General features: G+C 44.4%; 1 protein-coding gene across 1 annotated transcript in view; it reads left to right on the top strand.

Moving 5' to 3' along the window:
* The window catches only part of LOC126227229 (tachykinin-like peptides receptor 86C), a 969629-nt gene that overhangs the window by 543746 nt on the left and 401010 nt on the right, over nucleotides 1-24873 (top strand). The window contains exon 3 of the mRNA XM_049942236.1: nucleotides 19277-19411. Within this exon, the coding sequence (XP_049798193.1) occupies nucleotides 19277-19411 (135 nt within the window). The remainder of the gene's footprint in view (nucleotides 1-19276; nucleotides 19412-24873) is intronic.

A 24873-nucleotide genomic window follows, 5' to 3' on the forward strand; every position in this document is an offset into this window, starting at 1 on the left:
AAATCTTCCATCAAGTAAAGAGTTTAATTTTTTATTTTCAGTTTATGTGACAAACTCTTATGTTTTCATCACTTTTTTGGGAGTGATTATCACATCCACAAGAAAACGTAAATCGGGCAAGGTAGAAGAATCTTTTTACCCCTTCGCCAAGTGTACAAGTTAGGTGGGTCGACAACATATTCCTGTCATGTGACACACATGCCGTCACCAGTGTCGTATAGAATATATCAGATGTGTTTTCCTGTGGGGGAATCAGTTGACGTATGACCTTATGTGTTTTCCTGTGGGGGAATCAGTTGACGTACGACCTTGCGATCAAATGTTTTCGGTTCCCATTGGAGAGGCACGTCCTTTCGTCTACTAATCGCACGGTTTTGCGATGCGGTCGCAAAACACAGACACTAAACTTATTACAGTGAACAAAGACGTCAATGAACGAACGGACAGATAATAACTATGCAAAAATAAAGAAAATAAAATTTTCACTCGAGGGAAAACTTGAACCAAGGACCTCTAGTTCAGCAGCTGCTCACGCTACCACCAGACCACGACGCTCCTGAGCAAAGTCTGTCCATGATGTTGCCTATGCGACCCGTGGACTACTGAGTTTGTATATTTTGCTTATTTTTTCACAGTTCCACACAACTTCTTCCTGTTTTCTCAATTGATCTGTGTTCAATTTATCAAGGCCTATTCACTGTGCCAACTTATAACTAAATCTGAGGGGGGTGCGATGGGGAGGTTCCCTTGTAAGTATAGGGGACTGATGACCTCAGGTGTTAAGTTCCATAGTGCTTAGAGCCATTTGAAACACTTTTTTGCAGTAACTCGACGTGGAACGTACTCAACAAGTCGTTTGAAGTCCCCTGCAGAAATATTGAGCCGTGCTGCTTCCACAGCCGTCCCTAATTGCGGAAGTGTTTCCTGTGCAGGATTTTGTGCACGAAATGACCTCTCGATTATGTCCCAAGATTGATCGATGAGATTCATGTCAAGCGACCTTGGTGGCCAAATCATTTGCTGGAACTGTCGCGAACAGCTGTGTCCCGCTGACATAGCACATTGTCATCCGTAAAATTCCATCACTTTTTGGCTACAAATTGTCTTCAGGTAGCCGGACATCACCATTTACAGTCAATGATCGCTTCAGTTGGACCAGAGGACTCATTCTATTCTATAACAACACACCTCATACCGATATGGAGCCACCACCAGCTTGCACCTAGCCTTGTTCACAACTTGGCCCATAGCTTCATGGGGTCTGCGTCTCGCCCCACCCCTAAAAAAGGCTCTTATCAACTGAAATCGGGACTCGTCTGACCAGACCACGGTTTCCCGTTCGTCTAGGGTCCAACCGATATTTTCACGAGTCCAGAAGAGGCGCTGCAGGCGATGTCGTGCTTCTAGCAAAGGCACTCGCGCCGGTCGTCTGCTGCCATAGCCCATTAACGCCATATTTCGCCGCACTGTCCTGACTGATACGTTCGCCGTACGTCCCACATTGATTTCATGAAGTGTTGCTTGTCTGTTAGCACTAACAACTCTAAGCAAACCTCGCTGTTCTCGGTCGTTAATTGAAGGCCGTCGGCCACTGCGTTGTCTTAGGCGATACCTGAAATTTGGTATTCTCGGCACATTCTTGATACTGTTGATGTCGAAATACTGAATTCCCCAACGATTTCCGAAATCGAATTTCCCATGCGTCTAGCTCCAGTTATCACTCCTCGTCCAGAGATTGTTAATTTATTTCCGTCGTCTGGCCATAATCACATCGGAAAGCTTTTCACATGAATCATCTGAGTACAAATGACAGATCCACGAGTGCACTGCCCTTCTGTGCTTGTGTAAGCGATGCTACCTGTGGTGTCACCGCCAGACACCACACTTGCTAGGTGGTAGCCTTTAAATCGGCCGCGGTCCATTAGTATACATCGGACCCGCGTGTCGCCACTGTCAGTGATGGCAGACCGAGCGCCGCCACACGGCAGGTCTAGAGAGACTTACTAGCACTCGCCCCAGTTGTACAGCCGACGTTCGTAGCAGTGGTTCACTGACAAATTACGCTCTCATTTGCCAAGACGATAGTTAGCATAGCCTTCAGCTACGTCATTTGCTACGACCTAGCAAGGCGCCATTACCAGTTTTGTTGAGCTTATTATAAAACCTGTACCGTCAAGAGCGATGTACACCAATTATGGATTAAAGTTAAGTATTACATCATCTACGTACTTTATTTTCAATTCTCAAGACATTGTCCTGATCCAGACCTCACGCCAGTCTGCGTGTAATTAAACGCGTGCATTTCGGCCTCCTCTAGCAACACGGTGTTCGCTCTTCTGCCAACACTTCACTACCTCCATCTGTATATGCGAATATCGCTGTCCCACTACTCTGTCACCTCAGTGTATACAGTTCTCCATTCTACTGGTAGAGAGAGATTCGTACTCTTCTTTGCTAATTTCTGATCTCTTCGTCCTTTCTGCACCCAGTGTCGTCCAAAGCACGTTTTATTGAATTTATCCTTTTCATGTACCTGGAACGTCCACTGCTACTTCCAGTAATCAAGCAGCCATTCCTGTATGCTGAGGCAGACACTGCCTTAATCTGCTCCTTTATCTCCTGAGTGACTTCGGTATACTTTTTATTTCTCCTATTCCTCGTAGTATTTTGCAATTCGTACAAGGTGTCTTATTTTCGTACACAGCGTATCGAATGCTTCCTTTATCTCATAGTTTCCCATACTGAACAGTTCACAAACACACACACTTCAATACCGTTTCTCAATAGCAAGAGGAGGGTCATTATTGATCGATTAAGTAGAAATGTTTATTTCTGTTGCAAATCGATTTCAAACACTACGTGACCATCATCAGTGCTAATATTAAAGCCCTATGGACTCCTAAATACAAGCAGTAAAGTCCACAGGGCTTCAATACTAGCAGTGATGATGTCCACACAGTGACTGAAATCGAGTTGCAATAGGAATACAGATTTCTATTTCAACGATCAAAGCTGACCCTCCTTAATAATGGTGTGGAAGTCATAGTGCGCGCAACTATTCATGGAATTCCATTCAAAAGAATACCGTTTCTGTCTTTTCAATGAACGCCTTTCGCCGAAGAAAGCTTTTTTTACCTGAATTAATTTGTAACGCATACCTAGCTTTTCTCGTTTTCCGGTAGGACCTTGATAATTCAGATGTTCTTGTAATTAAACCACCTTGGATATAGGGACGTTCAGATACGAGAACTTTGCCGGTTCAGCCTCCGAAACAGGGGGCGACTGCAGCGCCACCCATGTTTGTGGCCCACAACTTCACAGCCTGCAGGAACCTGTGCAGCTGACTGCTGGGTAATTTACGACTCCCGGCACTGCGCACTCGTGAGTTTCGAAGGAACTAAGGTCCCTTGAAATATCCTTCCGACTTATCCGTAGGCTGCGCTCTTCAAGTAGAGAGCAGCAGTGAGAAATTCGTCAGGCTGCTCGTACATGCGATGTTAACAACAGTGCCATAAACGATCATAGCCTATACAAGAAGTTGTTGCGCTTGCACACTGGATAATTTCTAATAAAAGTAAAAATTATTCCAGTGATTTTCTTATAGCAACCTCAAACAACGTTTTATTTAAAAGTCGCCGTTACTTGCTGCTAGTAAAAAATTACCTTGTGGCGTTATCAGTCGGTTACTTTAATACGAACAGCAAATATTCTTTGCAAAGTACTTAGGGTGAGTTAATTAGAGTGTATTTAATCAACTCAGAAATGTGTATTTTAAGGCGTAAAGAGGTAAGACACTGGACACCTCTCTGGATTCCACGTATTAACTTGAACAGTACTCATTTTCCGACATTAACGACGACCCTGCTGCTACGTCGATGGCATCTGCTGCATCCAGCTTTTCTTTGGATCATCAATCTTCTGACTGGATTGAGCAGCCCGCCACGAATTCCTCTCCTGCCCCAACCTCTTCATCTCGGAGTAGCACTTCCAACAAACATCCTCAATTATTTGCTGGATGTATTACAACCTCTGTCTTCCTTTATTGTTTCCACGGTATACTGTTTCCTATAGTACTATGGAAGTTCCTCCGTAATGTCTTAACATCTACATCTACATCTGCTTGCTTACTCTGCTATTCACAATTAACTGCCAAGCAGAGGGTTCAATGAATCACCTTCAAGGTGTCTCCCTACCGTTCCGCTCTCGAAAGGCACGAAGGAAAAACGAGCACTTAAATTTTTCTGTGCGAGACCTGATTTCTCAAATTTTATCGTGATGATCATTTCTCCCTCTGTATGTGGGTGCCAACAGATTGTTCTCCCAATCGGAGAAGAAAACTAGTGATTGAAATTTCATGAGAAGATCACGTCGCAACAAAAAACGGCTTTGTTTTAATGATTGCCACTCCAATTCACGTATCATGTCTGTGGCACTGTCTCCCCTACGTAGCGATAACACAAAACGAGCTGCCATACTTTGTACTCTTTCGATGTCATCCGTCAGTCCCATCTGATGCGGATCCCACACCGCACAGCAATACTCCAGAATGGGGCGGAAAAGCGTGGTGTAAGCAGTCTCTTTAGTAGACCTGTTGCACCTTCTAAGTATTCTACCAATGAATCGCAGTCTTTGGTTGGCTATACCCACAACATTATCTATGTGATCGTTCCAATTTAGGGTATTTGTAATTGTAATCCCTAAGTATTTAGTTGAACATAGAGCCTTCAGATTTATGTGACTTATCGCGTGATCGAAATTTAGCGGATTTCTTTTAGTAATAACTGTAGTGAATAACTTTACACTTTCCTATATACAGGGTCAATTGGCACTTTTCGCACCATACAGATATCTTATGTAAATAATTTTGCAATTCGTTTTGGTCAACTGATGACTTTACAAGACGGTAAATGACAGCACCATCTGCTAATAATCTGAGGCAGCTACTGAGATTGGCTCCTATGTCGTTAATGTAGATCAGGAACAATAGACGGCCTATAACACCTCCTTGGGGAACGGCGGATATTATTTCTGTTTTACTCGATGACTTTCCTTCTGACAGGAGATGACGAATCAAGTCGCACAACTGAGGCGATATTCCATAGGCGTGCAATATGGTTAGAAGACACTTGTGAGGAACGATGTCGAAAGCCTCCTGGAAATCTAAAAATATGGAATCAATTTGACATCCCCTGACGATAGCACTCATTACTTCATGAGTATATATAGAGCTAGTTGTGTTTCGCAAGAACGATATTTTCTGAAACAGTGCTGACTACGCGACAATAAACCGTTTTCGTCGAGGTACTTCATAATGTTCGAATACAGTATATGTTCCAAAATCCTACTGCAAATCGACGTTAGTGATATGGGCCTGTAATTCAAACGGATTACTCCTACTTCCCTTTTTGGGTATTGGTGTGACTCGAGCAATTTTCCCGTCTTTAGGTACTATTCTTTCTGTGAGCGAACTGTTGTATATAATTGTTAAATATGGAGCTACTGTATCAGCATACTCTGAGAGGAACCTGACTGGTATACAATCTGGGCCGGAATCCTTGCTTTTATTAAGTGATTTAAGCTGCTTTGCGACACCGAGGATATCTATTTCCATGTTTCTCATCTTGGCAATTGTTTTTGATTGGAATTCAGGAATATTTACTTCATCTTCTTTGGTAAAGGAGTTTCGGAAAATCGTGTTTAATAATTGTGCTTTAGTGGTACTGTCATCAGTGACTTCACCCTTGTTCCACTGGTGTACTTTATGTATGACCAGAATCTCCTTGGGTTTTCTGCCAGATTTCGAGGCAGAGTTTCGTTGTGGAAATTATTAAAAGCATCTCGCATTGGAGTACGCTCTATATTTCGAACTTCTGCAAAACTTCGCCAGTCTTTGGGATTTTGCGTTCTTTTAAATCTGGCATGCTTTTTTCGCTGCTTCTGCAACAGCTATCTGACCCGTTTTGTGTACCATGGGCGGTCAGTACTATCACTTATTAATTTATGTAGTATATACCTCTCAATTTCTGTCGATACTACCTCTTTGAAATCATTCCACAATTTTTCTATTCTTACACGATCAGATCGGAAAAAGGGCAGACTGTCTCTTAAAAAGGCGTTAAGAGAATTTTTATCAGGTTTTTTTAAATATATATACTTTGCGTTCCTTTTTGATGGGTGTAGGAGTTACGGAGTTCAGCCTAGCGGCAACTGCCGTGTGGTCGTTAATCCCTATAATCGTCACGATACTCGCTATTTGTCCAGGATTATTTCTTGCTAAAAGGTCAAGTATGCTTTCGCAACCATTACCCTTCGAGTGGGCTCATGAACTAATTGCTCAAAATAATTTTCTGAGAAAGCATTCAGTACAATTTCGGATGATGTTTTATGCCTGCCGCCGGATTTAAACATATAATTCTTCCGGCATATCGAGGGAAGATTAAAGTTACCACCGACTGTAATTTTATGAGTGGGGTACGTATTTGAAATGAGATTCAAGTTTTCTTTGAACTGTTCAGCAACTATATCTTCTGAGTCGGGGCTCGGTAAAAAGACCCAGTTAAAAGTTTAGTCCAATTGTCAAGTAAAGCCTCTACTCATACTATTTCACAGGAACTATCTACTTCAATTTCACTACAAGGCAAACTATTTCTGACAGCAATAAATACTCTACCACCAATTGTATTTAATCAATCCTTTCTGAACACTGTTAGATGGTTAGAAAAAATTTCTGCTGAGCTTATTTCCTTCTTTAGCCAGCTTTCTGTACCTATAACTATTCGAGCTTCAGTGCTTTCTATTAGGGCTTGGAGTTCTGGTTCTTTCCCAACACAGGTACGACAATTTACAACTACAATACCGATCGTTTCTACAACTAACTTATTGTGTTTTACCTGTCCCCTTTTAGACAGATGCCGTTTCTGTGGTTCCCTGAGGCCCTCTAACCTAAAAAACCGCCCAGTCCCTTCCACACAGCCCCTGCTACCCGTGTAGCCGCTTCCTGTGTGTAGTGGACTCCTATTAAGCGGAACCCGGAAACCCACCACCCGATGGCACAAGTCAAGGAATCTGAGCCTACACTGTCACAGAACCACCTGAGCCTCTGTTTCAGGCCATCCCCTCGGCTCTGCATCAAAGGACCACAGTCAGTTCTATCGACGATGCTGCAGATGGTGAACTCCGCCTTACGCAAGTAAGACGCAGTCCTTACCATTTCCGCCAGCCACCCAAAACCAGGGAGAATCTCCTCCGATCCAAAACGACATACGTCATTGGTACCGACATGAGCCACCACCTGCAGTTGGCTGCACCCTGTACTCTTCATGACATCCAGAAGCATTCTTTCCACATCCGTAATGACTGCCCCCGGTGTGCACATAGAGTGCACACTGGCTTCCTTCCCCTCCTTGGCAGCCATGTTCCTAAGGGGCTCTATTACTGGGCTAATGTTGGACCTCCCAACTGCCAGCAAACCCAACCTCTGTGAATGCCCAGACCTTGGGGGCCGAGAAGCTTTCTCTGGAACAGGGTGGACTACTACATCCGACTTAGAGACATCGACAGCCACAGATAACACCTGAAACCTGTTCGTCCATAGAACTGGGGAGGCCCTACGATCGGAACCTCGGAAAGGTTTTCGCTGCCTGCCAGACTTTGGAATGATCTCCCTCTCGACCACTGGTGAGGGGTCAACCTCAGTGCAGGCAGTACCCGGGGTGGCCACAGCAGTGGACTGAACAGGGACACATGGGACGTGCTCGATGTGTCTCGCGTCCCCGCGTTCGATACCCCACAGTGACGCCCCTTGGCATCAGCTTCAAGCTGTGTGACGGAAGCCAACGCAGCCTGGAGCTGTGGGCGAAGGGTCGCCAACTCATCTCGCATTTGTACACAGCAATCACAGTTCCTATCCATTCCTGCAGTCACTCCCATTTGAAGCTCGTAAACATATACAACAAACGAACAGTGTACTCGCCTTCTTTAGCAGCAGGAACACGAAGTGTTCTGTCACTTACCGTCCATCCGACACACATGTCCTACCATTCTATCCTATCTTCTTGTGAGTGTTTTCTATATATTCCTTACCTGTCCGATTCTGCTCAGAACGTCTTCGTTCCTTACCTTATTAGTCCCAATAAGTTTCAACATTCCTCTGTAGCATCCCGTCACAAATGCTTCGATTCTCTTCTTTTTCGGTTTTCCCACAGTCCATGTTTCATTAGCATATTTATACAATGCTGTGTTCCTAAGGCACATTCTCAGACATTTCTTCTCAAATTAAGGCCTGTATTTGATACTAGTAGATTTCTCCTGGTCAGAAGTGCCCCTTTAACCAGTGCTAGCCTGCATTTTACGTCTTCCTTGCTCTGTCCGTCATGGGTTATTATACTGCCCATGTGCAGAATTCTGTAACTTGATCTACTTTGTGATTCTGATGTTAAGTTTCTCTCCGTTCTCACTTTTGCTGGTTCTCATTACTTTCGTCTTCCTTCGACTTACTTTCAATCCATCTCCTTTCCGTAGGAGATTCAACTTTAAAAAGGCTAGGTGGTCATAATTTTCCCAAGCGCTGGATGAGGAATTAACCAGTCTGACCCCAACACCAAATAATTACCTTACCTTTGTTGAGACTTTGCGAAAGGTATCTAGACAATATATTCCTAGGGTTTGCAGACAACACTATATCCCAGGGCTCTCAAATGCCTCAAAGGACATCCTGGAGAAGTATCAAGTATTGTTCGCGGAAGACCCATTCAGCGACGAAACCATCACCTGTGGCGCAGCTTTAATGTCAGCCCTCAGCGAGGCACGCGAGAAGAAGTGGATAGCAACCCTAGAAAGAATGGATATGTCCCACAGTAGCAAAATAGCCTGGAACCTGATTAAGAAACTGGATGGTGACCCAAGGCTAAGCAAGGCCCCGGCCAACGTTAACTCCAAACCAGGTGGCCAACCAACTACTTCTAAACGGCAAGTTCAACTCCAAACGTCAGAAAACTAAAATCACACGCCTACTGCCAACGGAAAACACCAACTTCCAGAAACCATTTAGCATGAGAGAGTTGAACAATGGCATAAATACCATGAAGAATGGGAAAGCCGCTGGGTTTGATGATATTTGCGTGGAACAGATTAAAAACTTCGGCCTTGGCGCCAGGGACTGGATACTTGGACTTTTTAACGTGTGCCGTGAAACCTTTCAAATCCCGAAACTGTGGAGGAAGTCAAAAGTGGTGGCTCTCCTTAAACCCGGGAAGGACCCAGAGTCTCCAAAGAGCTATCGACCTGTAACCCTTCTCTGCCATCTGTTTAAGCTCTACGAAAGATTGATCCTCAACAGAATAGAGAAGATCGTTGACTCGAAGGTAATTCCACACCATGCAAGTTTTAGACCTGGAAAGTCCTGTACCAGTCAAATTCTAGCATTGACGGAACATATCGAGGATGGGTTTGAGAATAAACTAATCACCGGGCTGGCGCTAATCGACCTAAGTTCCGCCTATGATACAGTACATCACCGGACACTACTGCATAAAATCTACGAGACCCTGAAAGACTACCACCTAGCCAAGATAATCGAATCCCTGCTCCAAAATAGAAAGTTCTTCGTAATGCTTGAGGGGAAAAAGAGTCGATGGCGGAATCAGAAAATGGGCTCGCCCAAGGGAGCGTGTTGGCGCCAATCCGATTCAACATATATACAAATGACCAACCAACTCCAGACAAAAGCAAAACTTTTGTATATGCAGGCGACCTGGCAATAACAGTTCAAGGCAACAGGTTTGAAGCCATCGAGGAGAAACTAGAAACCGCCCTTTCTATAATGTCAACCTACTACAAAAAGAATTCTCTAAAACCAAACCCCTCCAAAACTCAAGTGAGTGCATTCCATCTGAACTCGAGGCAGGCAAAGTACAGGCTCAATATTACCTGGGATGGGACATTACTAGAACACACAGATACTCCCACCTACCTTGGTGTCGTGCTGGACAGAACATTGACATATATCATTGCGAAAAAACACGCAAAAAAGTAGAAGCACGAAATTCCCTAATAAGAAAGCTGTCCAACAGCAAATGGGGTGCCAAACCTACCGTGGTCAGAACTTCAGCCCAAGCTTCGTGCTTCTCAACTGCCGAATATGCCTGCCCGGTATGGTGCAGATCCGCCCACGCAAATAAGGTAGATATTAGCTTGAATGAAACATGCAGGATAGTGACAGGCTGCATGAAACCTACCCCCATAGAAAATCTTTACAGGTCCGCAGGTTTCACGAACCCTGACTCACGTAGGAAAGCCCATGAACATACCGAGAAGCTAAAACAAACCTTTGATGCTCGTCACTCAATATTTGGCCTAGGGAGTGGCCCCATCAGACTCAAATCCAGACGCCGTTTCCTAAGTTGCGCCTTAGATGAGCCCCCCATCTACTATCCACTAAGAGAGGACCCACCAAGCGGCGTTTCTGGTGATTGGAAAACCTGGAGAATGCTTAACCGCATCAGAACTTGGGTGGCTCCTGTGAAATCTAATCTGATCAAATGGGGTTTGTTGGACGAAAATGACGACAAATGCGACTGCGGCACTCGACAGGACATGGAACATCTCCTACAATGCCCAGCCTGCCCGCACAGATGCACCCTCGACGACCTATGGCTGGCTAAAGAAGAAGCATTGGACATTGCCCAATATTGGGCAAACAAATTGTAGTTTCCGGACACGAAAAAGTAAAGTAAGTTCAATCCATATTCTGCACTACTTAGACTGTTCATTCCATTCAACAGATCATATAATTCTTCCCCACTTTCACTCAGGATAGCAATGTCATCAGCGAAACGTATCATTGATGTCCTTTCACTTTGAATTTTAATTCCGCTCCTGAACCTTTCTGTTATTTCCATCATTGCTTCTTCGATGTACAGATTGTACTGTAGAGATGAAAGAAAACATCCCTATCTTATTCCCTTTTTAATCCGAGCACTTCGTTCTTGGTCCATCCGACACACATGTCCTACCATTCTATCCTATCTTCTTGTGAGTGTTTGCTATATATTCCTTACCTGTCCGATTCTGCTCAGGACGTCTTCGTTCCTTACCTTATTAGTCCCAATAAGTTTCAACATTCCTCTTTAGCATCCCGTCACAAATGCTTGCAGCATTTGACATTGTCGAACTCTTTTACCAGGTCGACAAATCCTATAAACGTCTCTTGATTTTTGTGTAGTCTTGCTTCCATTATCAAACGCAACGTCAGAATGCTTTTCTGGTGCCTGTACATTTCCTAAAGCCAAACTGAACGTCATCTAACGATTCATTAATTTTCTTTTCCATTCTCTTGTATATTATTCTTGTGAGCAATCTGGATGTATAAGGCGAGTTCCCTGCTCTATCGACACGCTGCAGACGTTTCTCATCCTGTTCGCGATCGCTCCGGCTCCCTATCGTGCCCCTATCATTCTTCTGGCACTGTGGGTTCTGTACGCCCCTACAAGGTGAGATGCGTGCCGAATCTGCTGTGGGAATTGCATATTCTGTCCGTGCACGCCGCAGGAGTCTCTCGTGGCCGTGGCCGCCGTCTTGTGTCTGCTGCTAAGATGGGTGGTTGATGTTGTTCCCTTTCTTGCCTGTGAGCGCAACAGCTGTCTCCCGAGGATGTAGTTGCCGCCTGGTGCTCCATAAGAGCTCTGATACCGTTAATTACGCCCTTTGTTGTCTAATGTTCATTAACTGAGAAGGGAACTTTTTTCTCTTCTTTCTTTAGTAATTCTAAAGCCAGATTTCACGTTGCACTGATCTGGTATCCTGCTTCGCGGTTGATCAGGTTCTCTGTCATCTGGATTTCGATAGATTCAGTAATCACACTGTCCCAAAATCTGTGGGTCTGAGGCAGGATCTCGGTATTATAATAATGCATGGTATGTTCAAGTTCCAGCCAATTTTCTGCTAGTGCTTATTTAGTGGCCGGCCGTAGCCTGGTATGTCTTTGGTGGTCTTCCGATATTATTTCACTGGTCTGTGGTCTGACCGATGTAAGACGTACCACAGTCGCATGGGACATGGTAGATAACAGGTTTCTTTAAGTGCAGATCATCTTTGATCGTTCCAAGGAGCGCCCTGATCTTCTTAGGCGGACAAACACACTTCTGATTTTGTACTTTTTCCAAGATCCTGCTGATATTAGCAGATTGAGGTCCTGCATGGGGTAGAAAGACCCTGGTCTCCTAATCCTGTTCTTCTCCCGTTATATCACGTTATCTGATGGAATGTAGCGCTTTGCGGATGTCCGTGTTTGAGAACCCATTGTCTGTAAACACTTGCTGTAGATGTTCTAACTGTGCCGCCAAGCTGTCTGAGACGGACAGTGTCTTGACTCGTGTACAAGTGTTCTCAGCACCTCGTTCTTCTGCGCCGGATGACGGCAGCTATCAGTCTGTTGATATAAGTCGGTTTGTGTTGGTTTCCTGTTCACACTGTGGCCTAATGTGCCGTCAGTGTGCCTTTTCACCAGGTCATCCAGGAATGGTAGTTGACCACCATCCTCTAGTTCCAGTGTGATCTTAATGTTGGGGTATCCTGAGTTCAGATGGTCAAGAAATTCGTCCAGTCTTCTTCGATCATGGGCCAAACGACGAACGTGTCGTCAACATACCTGAAGAAACAGGTCGGCTGGTAGGGAGCAGTCGTAAGTGTCCCATCCTCGAATCTCTCCATAAACAGAACTGCCCATACAGGAGATAAGGGTCTTCCCTATCGGCACTCTTTCAGCTGTTCATAAAATAAACTTGAAAAGATCCATCAGAGCTCCATCAGCTCTCTCACTGATTAAATCGAGTGTCCTTCAGGACACCCTCGTGAACAGAGACACAACATCAAAGCTGGCCATCATCTCTGTGTTCGAGATTGTATGGTTTTGAGACGTTCCACAGAGTCTGAGGAGTCTGGTTGTAGTGGACGCACTTTCCCACATATGGTGCTAACATCTTCTTAAGGTGGGTGGCTGTAACGTTAGAGGCTGTACCAGTATTGCTTATGATTGGGCGAAGGGGTATACAATCTTTATCGAACTTGAGCAATCCACATAGTCTGAGTGGTACAGGTGCCTTAGCTTGCAGTTGCTTGTCAAACTTCTAAGGCCATCCTATTTCCTTAATAGGAGTCCTTCTCTAATTGTATGTAGGGTCCTCTAAAAGTTGACGGATCTTCTGGTCATAGTCGGTCTTCAGTAGTACTACAGTATAGTTCCCCTAACCCGCCGGTAGCACCACTAGGTTTTCATCTTCCCGCAAACTCGTGTGGACCATCCTCTCGTCTCGTGAGATGTTTGGTTTGATTGGCCTGGCTCTGGTGGACGCCCTGTACGTCTCTCTCCGAATCTCTTCTGGAACACCTGATAGTAGAGTGTTGACCACCTGCTCCGCTGAGTTGATGAAGCTGGAACCCTGTAGATTTCTAGGAGTGACGGAAAAGTTGAGGCCCCTTCCGAAGCTTTCTTTTAATACTTTTCATTTATTTCTCAAAGATAGAGCGGACTGTTGTGAAAACTGAAGTGTAAGGATCGTATCAGGCAAGGCAAGCTGGTGGGGAGACGGAAGGGGTCCGAATTGAGAATATGCTGAAGAGAATTTCCAGTTCTTGGATATCTTGATTGCAACTGGGGTCACGTAAACTATTTTTAATTGAACTCTGGGTAATAAGTGGCCTTTGTCCACACAAAGAGGTGATGGACTAGCGTAAGTAAAAGTGTATTTATGTATACTCTCTCAGTTACTTCCTCAACACGTGCAGGCCATGTGATCAACGGCATCTTATGCCAAAATGTCGATGACGATCCACAATTCATGTACAGCAGAAACTGTTATCAGTCTGAAGTGAGCTCGCTGTCGGTAGAACATTGAACTCTACTCTTCCTTGTCTACTATTTTTTTACTTCAGACACAATCACATTCTATGACACAGTCATAACAGGTTTCTGTTTACATTGCCGATTTTCAGATGATATTAGTTGTGAGTGGCATATCATGAAAAAAGAGTTCATCACATGTGTTGTCCAACTAGCTTTTCTTCCGGCGAAAAACAGGGAATAGATCTGCGAACAGTTCTTTCTGCAGTGGCACCTTAGCCAGTGTGAAAAGACTGTAGCTTACCCGCAACCTTTGTGCCTAATTTGCTGACTACTTACGACGTTCCTTGGGCGGATTCGGTTTAGACTAGGATTTTGCTTATTGTTGATAGGCTTGGGCATCGTATTTGGTACTCCACATATCACGATTTATGTTCGCTATTAACAACCTTAACGAGTGTAATAATGTAAGTATAATGAAATATCGTCTCCACTACTCCCCATGCCGGCCGGTGTGGCCATGCGGTTCTAGGCGCTTCAGTCTGGAACCGCGTGACCGCTACGATCGCAGGTTCGAATCCTGCCGCGGGCATTGATGTGTGTGCTGTCCTTAGGTTAGTTAGGTTTAAGTAGTTCTAAGTTCTAGGGTACTGATGACCACAGATGTTAAGTCCCATAGTGCTCAGAGCCATTTGAACCACTACTCCCCTTCCTAGTTCTTTCTTTCAGACTTCTATCGTGTGGGTCCTCTAATATATCTATTCTTTAATGTAGGCGTAATAGAGGTTTTCCACCTACATCCCTTGTGTAACACACTGTTTTCTCAGCAGTTATTTTTCCTTGCCTTGGACGTCAATTTGGCCATTGCCATGTGTTTTTATGTTTTTTACCAGCATACGAAATTACACAGTGTTCTAAGATCTGTCTGACCATACTAATTTAGATTTTAAGTTGTCTCCTTAAATGGCTCGGAGCACTATGGGACTCAACTGCTGTGGTTATCAGTCCCCTAGAACTTAGAACTACTTAAACCTAACTAACCTAAGGACATCACACACATCCATGCCCGCGGCAGGATTCGAACCTGCGACCGTAGCGGTCGCACGGTTCCGGACTGCGTGCCTAGAACCGCGAGACCACTGCTGTCTCCTTAAATCAGTCATGTAGAAAGCCACGACGATTTCACTAAAAACCGTATGGGCAGTTTCTTTCTGCTTTCATTTTCTGTCTGAAAGGGCAGTGCGTCTCTACCGACCTCGTCGTCCATGAGTCCATTAATACAATATTTCTTGTATTCTTATTAATTTCATTGTGTGTGCAGCTCTTTCTCTTTTAGATGTGACGTCTTCTTTTTAATTTTTTTTCGCCAGCTATGTTTTTGACTTCCTATTTTCATGCTTTGTGTTATTACTTTTGCAATTTTCATTAATGAGTCATCCAAGGCATCTTATTCTCTTCCTTCACGTTACCTGTAGTGGCCTGTTCATACCTAAACTTTTGTCATTCTTTGTTACATTCCACTCGTTCTGAAGCACATTTAACGCTCTTACCTACGCCTCTGGTAACACGATCCAAATACTTCTCTTTCGAGAGATTCTCACACATCTTCAAATTCACATTTGCCTGTAAGAAAATATTGTGGCTCATCTTTGATACGTTACGAAGTAATTATATGACCCGTTTGATTGTATTCTGCAATACAGTATTTGGTTCCTAAATTTTTCAACAAAAGTGCAGGGCATATTTTCCTGAGTCTCATCGGTTTAGCCAAGTTCAAATGGTTGAAATGGCTCTGAGCACTATGCGACTGAACTGCTGAGGTCATCAGTCCACTAGAACTTAGAACCACTTAAACCTAACTAACCTAAGGATGTCACACACATCCATGCCCGAGGCAGGATTCGAACCTGCGACCGTAGCAGTCGCGCGGTTCCAGCTGTAGCGCCTAAAACCGCTCGGCCACAATGGCTGGCCTTAGCCAAGTCCACCGCCTTCTTTTGTACATTCGTAAGATTATATGCATACAACCAGTAGAAATCTATGGCTGAAATGTAGCAGCATTTTTCTTTTATTTGCCGTATCACGCGTTCTCCAGATATAGTGACTTCTTTTTATTTTCTCTATCAGTGGAATACAAGTGATATAAATTTAGTTAATATTCAGTTGTTTAATATCCTTCACAGACTACATTTTTAAGTATGGAATAGAATAAATGATCATATAATAAAAAAGCACATTCAGTTGCTTTCTATCTCTAATGAATGATTCTTGGCTGTAACTATAAGAATATCAACGAAACAATGGGAATGAAATTTACAATCACGGAAATTGGTCTTGTCGATCAAAATATCGCAACTGGTTATGGAACTATTGTTCATGATCTTCAAGAAATATATCAACAAAAATATTTTTAGTAATTGGTGCCACACAGCTTGAAGGTGCTTGTCTCAAATCATTGATTCATTTCTGTGTCCGGTCAACATTTCCAAAAAATAGCAGCTGCGATAGCTTTATCATTTCCTTCATAAACATCTTGTATTGTGCACGGGTTGTCCAGGAGGGGGCATACAAGTAGGCTGCTTAGATCTTCTTCAGCCCCACAGTCGCAAGAAGTGTATGCGCTAGCTGGAAGGATTCCCCATTTCTTCAGGTTGGTCTTGCATCGGGGGACACCCACTCTTAGATGGTTGAGGGACCTCCTTACAGGGTATTGTAGATTTGTGGCAGGAGCTAGTTCTTCGTTTGGTGATACATCTACGGGCAGTGAGCTCTTCCATGTTGCAAGACAAATTGCCTCTGGTACTCCCTCCAGTGCCCAGTCCTAGCAAGGAAACTCTTGAAGGATTTAAGGCGGGATCTTCCTGCCTGATGACCATACAGAGGAGTGTCGGTAGTCGTTCTCGTGCTTTGTTCTCTCACCGTCTGCAGCAATGGCCCTCCGGAAATTGGCTGGTGCTGTTCCAACAATCGGATAAAATTTCTGCACTGGTGTTGGCTTCAAGCATCCTGAGATTATCCTTGGAGTATCGTTGACCGCTATATCGGCTTGCTTAGAAGCGCAAGGGCAGAAGTCCTTAGGACTCCCCAGCTGCTGCCAGTCAGCTTCTTAAGTATCCCATTGCGAGCAATGACTTTCTGTTTCACGTTTAGACACTGCTGCCTGTACGTTAGGGCCCTGTACAGAGTGACACCTGGGTATATTGGTGATGGGCAATGTTTCAGTGGCTCTCCGCGCCATGTGATATCCAGCTTTTGCTGCGCTTCCCTGTTTCGTAAGTGGAAGGCGCTCACTTGAGTTTTACTAGGACTGGGCTTCAGGTGGTTGGCGTTATAGTACTCGGAGAATGCATCCATTGCTAGAGACAGTTTTCCCTCTACATCTTTAAAGGTTGGCCTCTGAACAGCTACTGCTGTGTCATCAGCATAGATGAAGAGCCTAGTACTTGCTGGCACTGGCCTATCATTTGCGTAGATATTGTCCAGTGCTGTAGCTAGCTCACTTCCTAGGGGGAGACCGTTCTTCTGCAACAGTGACTGCATCACTGCATGATGGGAAAGAATTCAGTAAGCGATTTTTTGTGCCATTGCAGCAACTGCATGGTCATTGTACTTCAGCTACAGGATTGCACATTGTGGCAGCAGCCACATAATGACTTTTTACACTTCTTTCACAGTTCCACGGCAACTGTGGATCCAACGCAGCAGCTAAAGCACCACATGGCACATCAGCAGCCAGTAGTGGTGTATTACGTGCCTTCATCACAGATGTATGGGGGTTGTGTGAGTCTGCTTCAGCATCATATGTCAGTAGTAGCCATTATCATTGTCTTTTGGGTACCTTGTAATTTCCCCCCTCCTTCCTCCTTCCATCTATTGTCCACATTAAACATTGCCCAGTCCAAGTAATTAATATGCAAAGTCTTTTATGAAGTTTTTAGAGGAGTGAAGCTCACTATAAACTTACAAGTTCACGTAGCTTGTCATGTTGAGATGGCACCAGTTCTTCTTGTCTAGGGGTCTGATTCTTGAAGCGGAAAATCTAACATCAGGTCCTCACGTTTGGTTTGAACTAAATAAATTGGAAGATTGTAATTACAGAATTTTTTACGTAAATTTATTTTCCTATGATTTTATCACATTTTAGAATGTCATACAGGATATTGATTTTTCTCATTAGCAAAGCCGGTATTACATTGTTCGCACCTATTATACAAAACTACATCCGATCACATCAGAGGCAAGTATACAACTCTCACTCTCTGCGGAAATAACAGTAATCCAGAGGGTTTACAATTTTTCTTAACAAATAAATTTCTACTAATTTTTGTTACATATTAATATCGATAATTATTTCATAAATTAATCCAGAAATAAACATAGTAAACATTACAGGTTTGCGTAATTAATAATAGAAATTTTAGGTGCACTAATAGTTCGTAATTTCAAATGTTTCTAAAAAAATATAGTTTTCACTCTACTTCAGAACTGATACATATCGATTATGACACCGACAATAAAATATTTTGTAAATTAATTCCTTTTCATAAATTTTAGCTTGGATAGAACATACTGTGTATAAAATTACATGAAAGTTTTCAGAAAAGCAACTGAGCTAATATTGTCCTGTTTAAAATTCCAAAAATAATAGTGGTATCGATAAATACTGTTAAGGAACAGTAATGCCAGAGGAGGATGTCCCGTCACAGCGTGCCACAATTACAAGGCAATTGTGCTTCAGCTGCTGTACTCTATCATTTAACAACAGCCAGTAATAATATAATCTTTACAAAAAATCCTGTTGGAGGAACATCCGCAACTGAGCATTATACCAGAGGTTGAAGATACCACTTCAGCATAAAAATTCTTTTTATTAACACACGACCGGTTTCGGGCTCGTATACGCCCATCTTCAGGTGTCGTAACTTTGTGCTGTGCATCCCGAGTGCCACGGTGGACGTGTACTCGGCCTACTGTACGTTAACCGCGGCGCTAGGGGACCACGACACCTGAAGATGGGCTTATAAGAGCCCGAAACCGATCGTGTGTTAATATAAAGAACTTTACAACTGAAGCGGTATTTTCAACCTCTGAAATGCTATCGTTGCTGTCACCTTAGGTACACAACGATTCTACTGCCACTGCAATGTCGAATGACACAACAGCCACTGTGTGATATTTCTTGTGCTCCTAAAATATATGGCGACTACATACGCTGCAGCAGATATGACGTGACGGCAGCTTGTGAGTGACGTTTCCTGCTCTTCTTCCAAATGTATATAGTGACATTGCATCACAGCCACACGATACGACAAAGCAGCCACAGAGTCATGTTTCCTGTGCTTCATCCACAGGTGTACGGCGACCACGAATTATCAGCAACAAATACAAAGATACTTCATAATCAGCTAGTGAGTGACATGCTTTGTGCTGGTGTCGCAGGTACATGGCGATCGTACGACCGCTGCAGCACCGCATGACACGCCGGAGGGCGCTCCTGGCGCTTCTGGCGGTGTGGGTGGCAAGCGCGGCGCTCGCTGGACCTTGCCTCGTCTTCTCCACCACCGTCACCAGAACGTGAGTTTCTCACTTAACGCCCACTTTAGTGCGTAAAGCATATCCCCTTCTCATGTTGCATGCCAGTATCAGAAGTCATATTTGATGTCAGCACAACACGCAGTCTGTCACATCATGTGCACCAGGATAATCACTAAGGACTGATGAGTCAAAACATAATGACCCTGCCCACCACTAGATCTGATGCCACCTGTTGGCAATAAGGAAAGCATGTAAGCGGAGCAGAGACGAATTGCATATTAGTCTAACATCGACACATGCCGCAAAAGGTAATACCTTTCAGAAAGGGCAGACTGTGTCTTAGAAATGGAGTAACTGGTCAGCTGTTCGCTTCCTAACGTCATGAGCTTCTAAGGAAGGTGGTTACTGGACGGTGAAAGCACACTTAGAGTGGTGGAGGTCCACGCCTTATCGTTGTCTGCTCTATGAAGCAGGTGATGTATGGCAAAACTGACGACAGAGTAAGATTCTGGTGCATGCAGAAATGTTTTGGAGCATGCCATTTAGTGCACATTGTTGAACATGGAGGTAAGCAATAGATGCCCTTACAGGTTAATCCAACAGAATTATCAGTTACGCCCGAATGGTTCAAATGGCTCTAAGCACTATGGGACTCAACTGCTGTGGTCATAAACCCCTAGAACTTAGAACTACTTAAACCTAACTAACCTAAGGACATCACAAACATCCATGCCCGAGGCAGGATTCGAACCTGCGACCGTAGCAGTCGCACGGTTCCGGATTGAGCGCCTAGAACCGCGAGACCACCGCGGCCGGCAGTTACGCCCGCAGTGTGCATTGGGTCATTGAGATTGGAACATTGAAAAACAGAAACGTGTCGCCTGGTCAGATGAATTGTGTTTCTAATTACAACAGGTTGATAGTAATTTCTGGAAACGCCTTCATTCACGCAAACTGCTGCTCGAAACAAGTACCACACCATGTACGCAGAGTGGTGGGGACATTATTATGGGACATTCAGCTCAGATTCCATGGGATGTGGAGCAGTAATCGAAGGCATCATGATAGCTGCACACTACATAAACGTTGTTGCAGATCTTACAGTGATGGCATCTGCCAGCAGGATACCTCTCTGCTTGACTGGTGGGAGGAGCATGATAGTGCATTCACATTAATGTCTTCGCCATAATGTTCGCCCGACATGAAGCTGATGGTGCCATTGGGCAGCAGCTCGGTACCCAAAATATACTAATCCTTAATTCCAGGGAGTTTCATGACCTTGGTATATATCATGTGCTGGAAACCTACCAATGACTTGTCAAATTCATCCTAGCCATGACCAGTGCTGTATTGTGTTCCATAGGCGAACGAACATGCGGTTAAACAAGTGGTCATAATATTTTGGTTCATCAATTTAACTTTCCTACTTGTTTCATCTTTACGCTGATAACTATGTCATTTGCGTATTTTACATTTACCTTGCATTTAGCCATTTCCTTTATCGTAATCACTGTATGTTACGAAGTTTCATTTGCTCCCTTTTTGTAAATGAATTTTACATTGAGGCACCACATCACTTGGTAGTTTTCATAGGATGTACTAGGAGAACCATAACCGATTTTGTCTTTTCCATACTGGACCTTTCCCAGACCTGACTACCCCATCACAAGTGGGGCAGATGCTACGTCTGGGTGCACGTTCCTCTGTCGCTGCCTCCGTCTTCGCAGTACACGACAAATTCCCCATCGGTTGTCACACGTCACCATGACGACGATCCTACATCTAGGACAACACCAACACTTCAGCATCCTTCGCATACTACCCTGTCATAGTCCAAAGGCACAGTTATTCCGTTAATAACGCCAGGAAACTATACAGCGTCTTCCAATTGGAATAGTGAATATTTTAAGCGATGGTGGCATAGATCAGTTCTAATAAAATATTCTTTATAACATGTGTCCAATTTTTATCGACTACACAGATACGGTCGCAGGTTCGAATCCTGCCTCGGGCATCGATATGTGTGATGTCCTTAGGTTAGTTAGGTTTAAGTAGTTCTAAGTTCTAGGGGACTGATAACCTCAGCTGTTAAGTCCCATAGTGCTCAGAACCATTTTGACTACACAGATACAGCTGTTTACAGAGGTGAGCTTTCATTTCGCTCATTAATATCTCCAGCTGCCATGGGTTCACTTATTGGTATTTGTATATCGCACTGGCTTTGTAATGAGATCGCTGCTTTTGCTTGTAGTGAATAAGGTAAACGATTTCCTGGTTGTAGGTGATGCTCCAAAAAAAAAAAAAAAAAAAAAAAAAGCCTTGCGAAAGGAGCGGCGATACTTTCTGCGTAACCCAACCATCATTTTGGTCGACAATTCGCGGGCGCATACAGCGCAAATTGAGGCTGTTCTGATCGGTCGATGGGACTGGGAAGTACTGTACCATCCGCCATACTCCCCGGACTTAAATCCTGCGACTTTGATTTGATTCCAAAGATGAAGGAACCACTTCGTGGCATTCGCTTCAGAGCTGTTCCAGAGATACTACCGGCAGTAGACCGCTCCATTCGCACCATCAACAGATGCTAACGGTATACTATGCCTTCTACATCGCTGGCAACGGATTCTACAAAACGCTGGTGACTACTTTGAAGTACAGTAACAGGTGCAAACATGTAACTCTTTTGTATAGGTTGTGAATAACTTACTTCGTGTTCTTCCTTACGGCAGGTCTTGTCATGGGGGAAGCCTCGTCAGAGAGGTCCACCGCATGAGCATCTAGGGAAGTGATTCCAGTGGTGGTTTCCCGTTGTCCTCCACTGATGATGATGAAATGATAAAGAGGACATCACAACACCCAGTCCCTGAGCGGAGAAAAGCTCCGACCCAGCCGGGAATCGAACCTGGGCCCCTTGGTGTGACAGACCGCCGGGCTGACCACCCAGCTATCGGGGCGGATGTTGTGAATAAATAGTTGCCACTATTTCAGTTCCAAGTATATATAACCTATGAGAGGATATGGGACAAAAAAAGGTCTAATGAACTTACGTCTGGAAACGCATGGTTTCCATGTTAGGGACCATTCACTCAGTCATACTTTGTTACAGAGACTGCGGTCCAATACGCGCTGTACCATGCAACCACAGTTACGGTATACATGGTTTCCTCCTACAGAGTGATACTGTTCTCATACATCACGCCCTAGTGCCTCTCCTTCCATAGTAATTGGTAATGTTGTGTCCTATTCACTTCCCTTGTTGAGTTACCTTGTAGTGGATGTGATTCAGCGTTGTTCACAATGGTACCGTATTCGAGTCGAGAGCTTGCCGACATGGTGTTTACTTACAGAAGGGCAAATGGCAACGGGGGGCGGGCAGCAGGGTTGCATCAGGAGACCTATTCCCGTCGACCGAACCACAGTATTCAATGTTAGCAACAGTGTTTGGTCGTTTGTCTAAGACAGGATCGATTCAGGAAGCAGGGAATCAATGAAGGACGCAACCGAAATGATCGACCACCAGACTTGGAGGAAATTATGATTAACCCCGTGGAAGGCACTGCCGAGTCAGTACTGGGCAGTTGGCCTGCCAATACCGGGTAAGCCAGATGATCGTGTGGAACATTCTCCACAACAGTTGTTATTACCCTTATCACTCACAGCGTATACAGGGCTTACTAGCGACAGACTTTCCCCATCAGGAGAAGTTTTGTCACTGGCTTCTTCACCAGGCAAGCACGATTCACGGATTTGTGTCATTTGATACTATTCACAGATGAGGCCACCTTTACGCGGAGTGGTACCTTAAACTTTCAGAACTGTCATCTGTATGACTATAAGTCGAGCCCACGTGGTATGGTGACAGCGAATCATGTGCGTTGGTACAGCCGCAATATGTCGGCAGGGATAACTGGCGACCGTATTTTGGGACCAGACTTACTTCCGCGTTGCCTAACAGGCCGGAATTACCGGCGTTTCTTGCGGGTGACTTTGCCTCCCCTGCTGGAAGAAGTGGCAATGATGACTAGAAGGCTTTTATGGCTGCTACATGATGGCGTTCCAGCCTACTTCGCCGTTAACGTCTGGACGCATCTCAAACGTGTCTTCCCTGGTCGATGGATCGGACGAGGGGGTTCAGTTGCATGGCTTGCTCGTTCACCGGATCTCAACCCGAGCGATTTTTGGTTATGGGGCCATGTCAAATGTATCGTGTACGCAGATCCCATTGCAGATGTGGAGACACTGGAGTAGCGTATTCTTGCTGCCTTTGACACTGTTCTGATGCAGCCAGGTCGACGTGAACGTGTGAGACAGAACATGCTGCGGCGCGTACACGCGGGCGTTGAAGCAAATGGATATCATTTGGAACACACGTTGTAACTGTGGCTGCATGGTATACCTCCTATTAGAACGCAGTCTTTGTATCAATGTATGACTGAGTAAATGGTCTCGCACGGAAACTATGCATTTCCAGACGTTGGTTCATTTGATCTTGCTTGTTAATCTCATCGATCAATGCCTAGAGTTTGTATGCGTTGGAAAAAATCACCCTGTATAGGTTGTAACGCCGGAAATGCATATCCTCCTATTTCCATCTATTGTACTATAAACTTTTTCCTTATTTTGTTACCTGAAGATATAACATTTCTGTGTCTTTATATAGTGTAATTGGTTTACTATTTGTATTTATTCATTTATGTCGATGTATAATTGGTTTGTTTGCTAGGGAAAACTATGCTATCGAACGATTACATCGATAGGTCGTGTGGAGAACCAAAGCGTTTAGGATCTTTGGTAGTGTTAACTCTGCCGCATGGAGCGCGGGCAGAGGGAGTCTAGCTGGAGTAGGGCGGTGGAGCAGGTGTGTTGAGTGACGCTCCCGCGAGTTGCCACGCTCTCGGGGTTTGGCAGCATGTAATTGCGCTCGACTTGCTATGATAGTTTCTGACACGGTGTCGCGGACGGGAAGCATTAGATGGTGCACATCAAGAGCCCATTTCGCCTGGTGACAGTGTCGAGAAGAAGGCGCGCCAACGTTCAGTTTCTGCAACAGCGACGGCCGACAATGAGTGACTGTCGCCACCTCCTCGACCTACGACTTCAAACCTTCAATCAACCCACAAGGAAGACTGGAAGCACGTAAAGTTTTAGAATTGTATGGCGGACCTCAGCTTTTAGAATTGTCCCATTTGCCTCAGAAAATTACAGCAACCTAGCATGAACCTTTGTTGCTCGTTGTCTCAATTGCATTACCAAGCAGGGGCCCTTCCTTTTCCGGAATGAACCCGACTGTCTTTGAAATTCAAACGCCAGCATTAGAGTAATATCATTCGATTTCACTGCTTTAATTCCAAAGTTCAGTTAAGGTATTCATAGCTGGCTACAATATTTAGATTACACAAGCACAAATTAAGAGTGCGAGTTTTGTTACCATATTTTAGCTTACCTGTGACTGCAGCTCAGCTTGGTACGTACTAAATTTTACTATTGTTAATTGTTCAGAA

Source organism: Schistocerca nitens, chromosome 1, assembly GCF_023898315.1.
Source record: "Schistocerca nitens isolate TAMUIC-IGC-003100 chromosome 1, iqSchNite1.1, whole genome shotgun sequence".
Lineage (NCBI taxonomy): Eukaryota > Metazoa > Arthropoda > Insecta > Orthoptera > Acrididae > Schistocerca > Schistocerca nitens.